We start from the raw sequence: 9,127 nt of genomic DNA on the forward strand, positions 1-9,127 counted from the left end.
TTGTACTTTCCATGATGTTCTCCGCCTGTTGCCCAATGACTACTGGGGCTAGACACTAAGCAGCGTTAAAAGTTATTTTTGATTATATTTTATTTTTCTGAGAAACTGAATTTAGGGTTTTCATTAGTTGTCGAATCAAATTTACATATATAAAAAAAAAACAGCATTTGATGACTTTATGCTCCTCACTTTAGGATCAGAACAAAAAACCAGCCAGTCAGTGTGTTGACATGTTGCCTATTTAGTGACAACTGGGAGAAAATGAAGCATACCCATTAAATCACAAGACAACATTACACCAGGTGGAGTTTTAGTAAACAGGAATATAATTCTTAGTTGACAAGTTAGTAGTAACATCAACAGCTTTTTTCAAAAAATTAATTTTGCATTTGGCAGTGATTGAAAAAAAAACTGATATTTTGCTACCCATTAAAGATACAACTTTATTGTTTGTTTGTTTTTTTTTTTACATTGTTTTAAAGTCAACTTTGTAAAGAAATAAACCAGAAGCCAGCAATCGCACATCTCTGAACATTACACATTTTCTCCGACATTTCTTAAACTTTCCGACCAAACTCGCTTCTCTCTGTCAATATACAACAGATACTACATTACCCATAATCCATCACAGAAATTAAACTTCTGTACTAAAGTGACCATTTTCAACTGCCTTCTTTCACTACAACCACCATTTCCACAATTAAGCAGCTTTAAAAAAAACTACTTAAACAAAATATTGCTGCTTCTGATCGGGGTGTGTAGTGCTGTGAACACATATATTTGCCTGGATAAATCTGAACACAGCAGGTAAACCACCATCCGCTTAATTTGATGCTTACAATTTTTTGGCCTCTCTTAGGACGAAAACATTGACAACTTTCTCTCTTTTTGTTTTAAGTGGGTTTGTCATTTAAGCTCAGACAGCAGACAACCGGGGAACCTACAACACTGCACCGTGATGGAATCAGTTTCCCTCAACAAGGAAGACCCTCCATTTCCTCATGTGGTGCTTGGCGTTCAGTTAGCAACGTTCTGTGGCCCTTCGGGGATTAGCGACATGAAGAACGTAATGATGAAGGACCATGTGGAGGACAAGAAGCCGGCGTTAGGGGCGCTGTTAGGATCCTCCGCTCCTTCCTCTCTGCTCTCCCCGTCGTCGTCTGAGGCGTCATCGTTCACTCCGTCCTGCGCAGATAAATCAGAGTCAGATTAGCGGAGCCCAGTGAGATATGGTTCATGCCAGGGGTTTGCACTTTAGGCTGATTTGTGTGAAATATGAGCTTGAACTTGAAAGCTTAGGTAAGTAAGGTATTTTTCATGCCATCTGTAGCAATAACTATCAAAGCCCGACTAAAGTGGACGAAAAGGACGCCACACTTTCCATTTCACTACAGATTAAGTCAATAATGCGATTAATCATTTCATTATCCAAATAATAGTCAACTAATTTAGTAATTGATCACTAAATGAAGAGTACAGACTCAGAAAATGGCCATTAAATGAAAAAAAGCAACATATAAAGAGCAGCAATTAAGCCTGAAGTGTACAATAAATGCCCTTTATTGTTCAACAAATACATATATTTATTGTACATTTTGTAATTAAGATAAGATTTTGTCAGTAAATATGTTTACCTAAACATATTTAATGTAGTTCTAATATTGGATAAGAAAGGCTTAAGTAGTTAAGTGAAAAATCTGCAGAATGGGCCAATTTTTTTTTTATTCGATTGTCAGAATAATTGATTGCATAATTGATTAGTAAAATAATAGTTAATAAACTCCCTTCACTCTGATACCCCTAAAAGTTATAGAAGTAAAATGTGTTAGAATACAAAGCCACAGATCACAGAGAATGTTTGTGGCTGCATTGTGACAAAATGTACACACACTACTTATCAGTTAGGTTGGTTTTGGAAGAAAACAAGATATTCAATGAACAAAACTGAAACTCCCAAACTATTGCAACTTCTAAACTCCAAAGTTTCAGGTGACAGATGAGAAAGACACGTTACCGCTTCTTGTAAATCCTGGTTTTGTAGTTCTGCCTCCATTTCTTCCTGATTGGGCCGGTCTCCCGGGAGCTGCAGCTCGTTTTCCAGGTTGAAGGGAAACCAGCCGGCCTGGTGGCTGCAGGGAGAAAACATCAAAATCATATCTGCTCTGATCCCAAATATCAGCAGCCAAATCTTCATTTATAATAAAGCAAGAATTTGTATATGACAAAATAAGGTAAAATATATGGTAGCTTGAATTCATGGCTGCTATAAGACAAAAATATTCTGAAAGCCAGCAGCAGTCTGTTTAACTCTGATTTCACTACTGAGAACACAGAACTCCGTAATGACAGGGTTCCCACGCAGTCTGCAATTTGATTCAAGTATTTTCCAGGTCTGAATGAGTATGGAAAAAGAAAATACGAAAAGAATGAAAAAAAAAAATGTATTTCAGACTTTACTCCCCACTTGCTCATCTAAATGTGTCCTTCCAACGTTACTTGATTTGTCTTGTCCTTTCTTTCTTGTTCCTTTCCTTCCTGCCTCATTCTTCCTCACTTATTAGTCATTGTGTCCTTTCTTTCCTTCCTTCCTCATGTTCTTCCTCTCTTCCTTGTGATTTCCATCTCTTTGCCTTTTCCCCTCTATCCTACCTTCCACTCCTTCATCCCTGCCTCTATTTCTTCTCATCTCCTTCCTCCTCATTTTCCCAATATTTATTTTTCCATCCTTGTGTCCTACCTCCATTCCATGTCCTTTCTTTCTTTCTTTGAGTACTCTATTCTTCCCCTCCTTCTATGCTTCCTTTCTTTTCTTCTGTGTCCCCCTTTCCATCTTTGTCCTTCCTTTTTCTATTCTTTTGTATGTCTTTTTTCTAACTTTCTTTAGATGCTAAAGCTTAAATTTGAATCACTGGTATCTGTGAATGTATTCCAGATCATGATAGATCCCATTACATTGTATGTTTTATGGTTATTGTGTTGTAACAGGTTTTTTTTATGTTCTGTATTCTTCAAGGTTTCTCTTATAAAGAAATATTTTTATCTCAATGGGACAAGCCTGGTTAAATAAAGATAATTACTATAATTATTAAGTACAGCTTTAATTTCCATTGTCCTCATTTTTTTCTTGACTTTCTTTCACTCATTCCCTTCTTGGGTCATTTCTTCCTCCAAGTTTCTAGTTTCTGCTGTTCCGTGTTTTACTGTATACATATCTACCAAACATTCACAGTGAGTTTTTCTCTTAAAATAGACAGCAAAAAAACTGATATCCTCTAGAAGTTTTATATGAAAAATGCAGAGGAGTTCTGTAATGAAAAACCCCGAATTACATTCACTGCTTTTAATAAACTCATGTGGGAAATATTTTAAAGGAAGCTTTAATTTCAGCATCAAGTGGAGAGACGATCTCTCACTGTGGGAACCGGAAGCAATTGAGACGATACTTTAAGGAAATATGCGCTTGTTAGCACAAGCAGACAAAACAATGCTTCACTCACAGATAGAGCACCAGCATGGCCATCATCACCATGACAAAACGGCTGAAGGAGGAATAGAAGTAGACTATACTGAGCAAGATGGCAGCGCGAGAAAACGTGTAGACCCAGTCCAGCCAATCCCTGTTGAGCTCCTCCTCGTTCAGGATCTCCCCTCCCTGAGCGTTCATCTGGACTTCCGGGTTTCCGTGGCGACCCGCCTGCGGTCGTTGGCTCAGAGGGTCGGACTGGCTGGACTGAGCGGAGGGCTGGTCGGGTCGGAGGAGGTGAGACGAAGCAGCCAGCAAATGGCTACAGGAAAGGAGAGATGAGGAAGAGTGTGAAGGATTTCTGCTAACAGAAAGGCTCAGATGGAAATAAAATGACTACAACAAAGCGACTACACAAAGCGGGCCTTACTAGTGCATGTAGTACTGTCTTGCATACAGCTGCTGCCACCACATCAAAGTCATGGGGGCGTAGTAGGAGGGCGTGTTTATGGGGGCTGTTGTCATTTGATGATTCCAGCTGGAAAGAAAACAGAAAACAAGACTTTCAGCAAAAGCACAACTTTTTCATTTCATAACAGACTGATTGTTCAAACTAGAGAAAAAAATAAAACAGCAATGCTTGAGAGAGATCAGAACTTGGTTTTAGTTAAATAGCAAACTAGGTTATGTATTATTATAGATGCTGCCATCAATTATGCTGGCAAATCGCAGCAGCCTAAATTAAATCAGGAGTTTTAAAGATAAAAACTAACGTTATTTGACACTTTAAAATGTCAAGTCTTCATCTGCAGTACTAAATCACCTCCTCTTCCCTCGCTCTGCAGCACTGTAAAAGTTAAACTAGTCAAAAAGCTTACCTATGCATAAATTGTGAATACATGTGGTGGTAGGGGAAGGCTCCAGCCTGCTGTCTCAGCCAATCGCTGCTCTCTCCTGCAGCCTCCTGACCAGCACTATTAGAACTCTGAGAGACCTGCAACCAGAAAATTGGCTGAATATTAGTGATAGGCATGAAATAAAAGCACATGGCAGTTTGTAACCCTCAGGGAAATGTGGATTACAGCAGAGAGGTGCATGATGAAAGGAAGTGAGATGATGATGAAATTATTTGAAAGATGTGAGAGGGACGCGGATGACCCACCGTGGGACCGGCGGCGCTCTCCTGAGGCTTGTTACCGCGGCTGCGGGGCGGCTTCGGGGAGCTGGGAGGGGTTCTGGAGGCACACACCAGATGGAGCATATGGTACTCATCCTGCTGCGGAGGCGAGTGCAGCTCATTACCTCACACAGTCAAAGTGTTGCATGTTCTCTACAACTTTACACATGTACTTTTACCCACACTGACCACTTCAAAGCACTGCGAAACCAAACTTTTTAACATATGGTCTGACAACTTATAACAGACTAAAAGATTCATGTTCATACAATACATGTGAAATCAAACGCTGAACTTACAGCAACAGTTTAAATTTGAATACAAGTTCTCAAGTAAATCTAAAAAGCGCTTAATTGTAATACTGGATAAGAAAGGAGTAAAAGTTAGGATTTCCAACATTACCTTTATTTGTTAAATGTCACAAAATTAGAGAAAGAAAGTCCTAGATGTTCTTTTTACATCTGAAGTTGTCTAAAAGGCCTTTAAACAAACCAAGAAAGCCCAGGTAATAACAGGCATTATTATTAATGACCCAACAGAAATGACAGAAAGAAACTATCAATACCTTTGACCAGTGAAGGCAACCTTTCATTTTCTTTTAGTTCTACAAAGACCAAACTGTAAACTGTTATATAGAGCTTTTCATCAACGCTTTACTACAAAAACGACTTACCAAGATGAATATTCTAATTGTATTATTATTTAAGTTTTCCATTAAAAAATATCTCAAACGTAGCTAACTTTTACAGGAGTTTAAAACAGAAAGAAAAACATTGTAAAATGAACATGGTGCTGCTGCTACTGATGGGCCAGCTACTTAAACAGCAGCAGGGTTTTCAGGAAAGTGTCTCTCCCCTCAAGCTCCGAGAAAGGCATGTAAGTTATGCTGGGTTAAATATTGCTCTGGCTTTCTAGGAGTTTACTCCTGTTGTTTCAGAGTTCATTTGATTAATAAAAGTGAGACATACAAGAAACCAAAAAACACTAGTTTACCAGACATATTAAGTCTTTTTTCTGCTTTTATTTTGTATATTTGGTAACGTAAACATGTTTATTGCAGAAGAGTAATTGGTGAAAAAAAAATCAATTTAGGAATATAAAAAGAGAAAACATTAAAACTAATGGATTTCAAAGTCATGCACCCATCCAGCTATTAAAATTTTAGTAGCACTTCAAGCTAAAATTTCTAAAAACAAAAAAAACACAATTTTACACTTTTATAAAGCATGAAGGAGTAGTACAGAGGTTTCCAATCATGTTATGCTTTAAAAACAAAAAGCTAATGGAAGCTAAAGATTTGTTTTAAAGCAACCTAAAATCACTACTAGCACCTACAGCAACTTACCTTCCGAAGGACGTCTTTTAAGGTGAGGTGATCCAGAAGCAGTTTCCCAGAATAAACCAGCCTCTGGTCTTTGGAGCTCTAAAAACACAGAATAATGATAATGAGGTCAATGGAGAGATGTGGCTTGATTAATGACATGTATTTTTGGAACAATGTAGGGCACGGAGTTTTACTTGTGTTTAAAAAAAACATCAAAAACAAATGAAATGTAAGTTTAAGACAGAGAAATGTGAATGATTACAACATCAAAGGCCAAGCAACTGGTGCAGGTAATGAGAATGAGATCGTAGTAACCTTAATACGGATAAGTGGCTCTAAATGGAATTAGCAGATTGTACAACAAGGTCAGAGCGTGTCCTAATTAAATCTAAGTCCATTCTCCCTCCATTCAGGAATTCAATCTGTCTTTAAAAACTTACTGTGTGTGTATTCAAATATATAATGACCTATACCGTAAATAAAATATAAATAAAAGAGACAATGTGAGAAAAAGGGCTCAAACCAAAGTGTGTGAGGCTGCTGCAGAAGCTAGTAGTTTGTCCCAGTGTGTTTAAATGAAATTGCAGCAGAACGAGTTCTCTGCACAGAGCAAAGAGAATAAAATCAGATTAGCTCTGCAATAACGCTGAAATCTAAAAACTGGAGAGCTCTGACGTCAAATTCCTTCAGCAATTCTTTTAACGTTGGAAACCCAATTTCGCTGACTTCACAGATTAGAATCTTGATAAGAATCAAGACAGGATCTCAGCAGAATCCACAAAGTAAAATCGGGTTATGAGAGTTTTGTGGGAGAAAAATAAGAAAAACACTAAACTCGCCAAACATTTTAAGAGGTGAAACTGAATCTCTGACATTCTGCTAGGCTAAGGCTCTTAAGCTGCCAAGAAACATGTCATCAAATGTCTAACAATTACATAAGCAGATATTTTACCATCAGGGAGTCTGAGGTTGAAGTTTTTGCTGCAATCATGGAATTTGTACTTACACTCCTGGTTGTGTGTCCTCCAAAAACAAACCAACTTATAACTGTTATAACAGTTATAACTTACATAACTTATGACTGTTTCGGAATGACTGTCTATAATGTTAAGTAAAACATCCTAAAATATCTTTACATTTTATTTTATTGCATTCACTGCTATAGTGAAAACTTCACAGTTCAATATAAGTAGGATTTTTTAAACTATTATTCCCAAGATGTTAAGTTTGTACATGCTAAAAATCACATGCTTTTGCAGTGAAAAGCCCAGTATTCACCAAATAAATTTGTCAATAATGTTAAAATAAATTTCTGAATTAAATCAATAATGAAAATCAAACCAAGTTTTTTTATTTCAGAGCTGAATGTTCTCCATATAGGTTAAATTTTTGAAATGAAAAGCTTTCTCTTTTTTTTTACCAATGTCATGTTTTGTAATGGACCGTTATAGTTTTTATATCTTTGTATAATTTTGATGGTCAGATTTATTGTTTGCGTTGTAATTTTCAGGGGGTTTTGCCATTTTGCAGCAGAGCTGACATTTAAATTGTGAGTTATATATGCAAAAAGGGCTTGTAGTTTAACCCTTGGTTTAATTAGGTACCACGACAAGTCTATTAACTGACAATTCAATAAAGTTTAAAATATTACCAGATTTTATAGCAATATCTTAAATAAAACATATCATATAAAAAAAGCTGGTGATTAAACAACGGAATAGGAATTAAGATCAGGAAAAATGAAACACAATTTTGTTATTTAAGAATGATCTTTGGTATATTGTTACATTAATAAGAAAAGCAACTTACTGGTTTGCTGGGGTACACATCAGACAAGTGGGCTTTGAGCTTTTCCACGGTCCAGTTCTGGTAGCAGTTGATTGTCTGGTCATCGTACTTCTGGTTCGGTGCCTTGATAACGAGGATGACAGGACTGTCCACAACACCTTGATCCATGACTCAAAAACATTTGTCTTCAATGAATTATCCAAAGAAAAATGTCTGAGATACGCCTTTCTGTCTCCCGTTTCCACTCCAAAATATTGTAGAAAGTTTCTTACAACGACGGAGAGAGAATTGATATTGTTTACATGAACGACAGCTGGGAAAGGGGGGAAAAACAAACCAAAGTTAGAGAGAAACTATTTTTAAAATCGATGATGATGAGGACAACCGAAACTACACGGGTGGCAACAATTCACTGACAACTCAATCTTTATAACGAGCTCATAAATACGAATAGAGAAAACATCCGTGGTGTGTTTAGCGTGATATAATATAAGACAAAAACAACCGTTAAACCCCGTCAGAGGTATTTAACAGATAGCTAAGCTAACATTAGCTTCAATCGTTTTTCTTACAACCACATCTATAATGTCAAAGACAATAAGCTGTCACCTTCTTTAGTTAACTACACCTGCTCAAAAGACCCAGCTGTGTGTCTAAGTCCTCTCTAAAGGAAGTCAAAGCTGGTTTGCAGACCTTGTTTATCTCCAGTGACCGAAATGTTTCATCGTTAAAGCCCAGCCTAGCGGCTATTCCCCTTCTTCGTGAGTAGTGTTCGCAGTAGATAACCAACACGTCGGCTCGCTACCGCCACTTACAGGTTAGAAAACGAAAGGTTGAGTAAAAAAAATATAAATAAAATAAAATAAAATACTTCTCTTTGCAAGTAATCACCAGGACTGCCAGTACTGTAAAAAATAAAAAATGTAGGACTCAGATCCCCAATGTTGGACAGTTGAATAAAATACATAGGAACAAATGATATAGGAATAGTAAATACATTTAGTCTGAATTACTTGAAATACAACAGGAGTTTACTCTAAAAAGCTGACATGAAACAATTTACATTTTAATAATATAACACTAAAGATAAAACGTAAAAAGAAAAAACTGCTTTACAGGTTCATGACAGCTTTCCTCCATTATTATTATTATTATTATTATTATTATTATTATTATTATTATTATTATTATTATTATTATTATTATTATGACCAGTGTTGATTCCTGTTTGCTGTGTCATTTTTGTTTATTACTGTCATCTACTGGAGAAAATTGTTTACTACAACCCAGCAGTTTTCAAACATTTTTTAGGGAATAAGGAATAAGGAATCAAGCTTTTACAGAGTTTGGCAATGCAATTAGTCTGTTACATACC

The 9,127-nt window shown here is 36.7% G+C and overlaps 1 protein-coding gene across 3 annotated transcripts; it reads right to left on the bottom strand.

Moving 5' to 3' along the window:
* Positions 1-221: 221 nt before the first annotated feature.
* LOC116730534 (homocysteine-responsive endoplasmic reticulum-resident ubiquitin-like domain member 2 protein) lies at positions 222-8,552 on the bottom strand. 3 transcript variants are annotated; one of them, XM_032579844.1, is made up of 9 exons: positions 8,446-8,552; positions 7,774-8,065; positions 5,986-6,063; positions 4,626-4,739; positions 4,342-4,457; positions 3,894-4,001; positions 3,498-3,785; positions 2,015-2,129; positions 222-1,185 (listed from the first exon to the last, which is right to left on the bottom strand). In XM_032579844.1, the coding sequence occupies exons 2-9, from the start codon at positions 7,918-7,920 to the stop codon at positions 1,018-1,020; spliced, it is 1,134 nt and encodes a 377-aa protein (XP_032435735.1). In that variant the 5' UTR covers positions 7,921-8,065; positions 8,446-8,552; the 3' UTR covers positions 222-1,017. The 3 variants fall into 3 exon arrangements, with proteins under 3 accessions (XP_032435735.1, XP_032435736.1, XP_032435737.1); XM_032579845.1 differs by having other exon boundaries at positions 8,362-8,507; XM_032579846.1 differs by lacking the exon at positions 8,446-8,552 and adding an exon at positions 8,381-8,401.
* Between the last annotated feature and the right edge of the window lie 575 nt (positions 8,553-9,127).

The sequence above is a fragment of the Xiphophorus hellerii genome, chromosome 13, assembly GCF_003331165.1.
Source record: "Xiphophorus hellerii strain 12219 chromosome 13, Xiphophorus_hellerii-4.1, whole genome shotgun sequence".
NCBI classification, from domain to species: domain Eukaryota; kingdom Metazoa; phylum Chordata; class Actinopteri; order Cyprinodontiformes; family Poeciliidae; genus Xiphophorus; species Xiphophorus hellerii.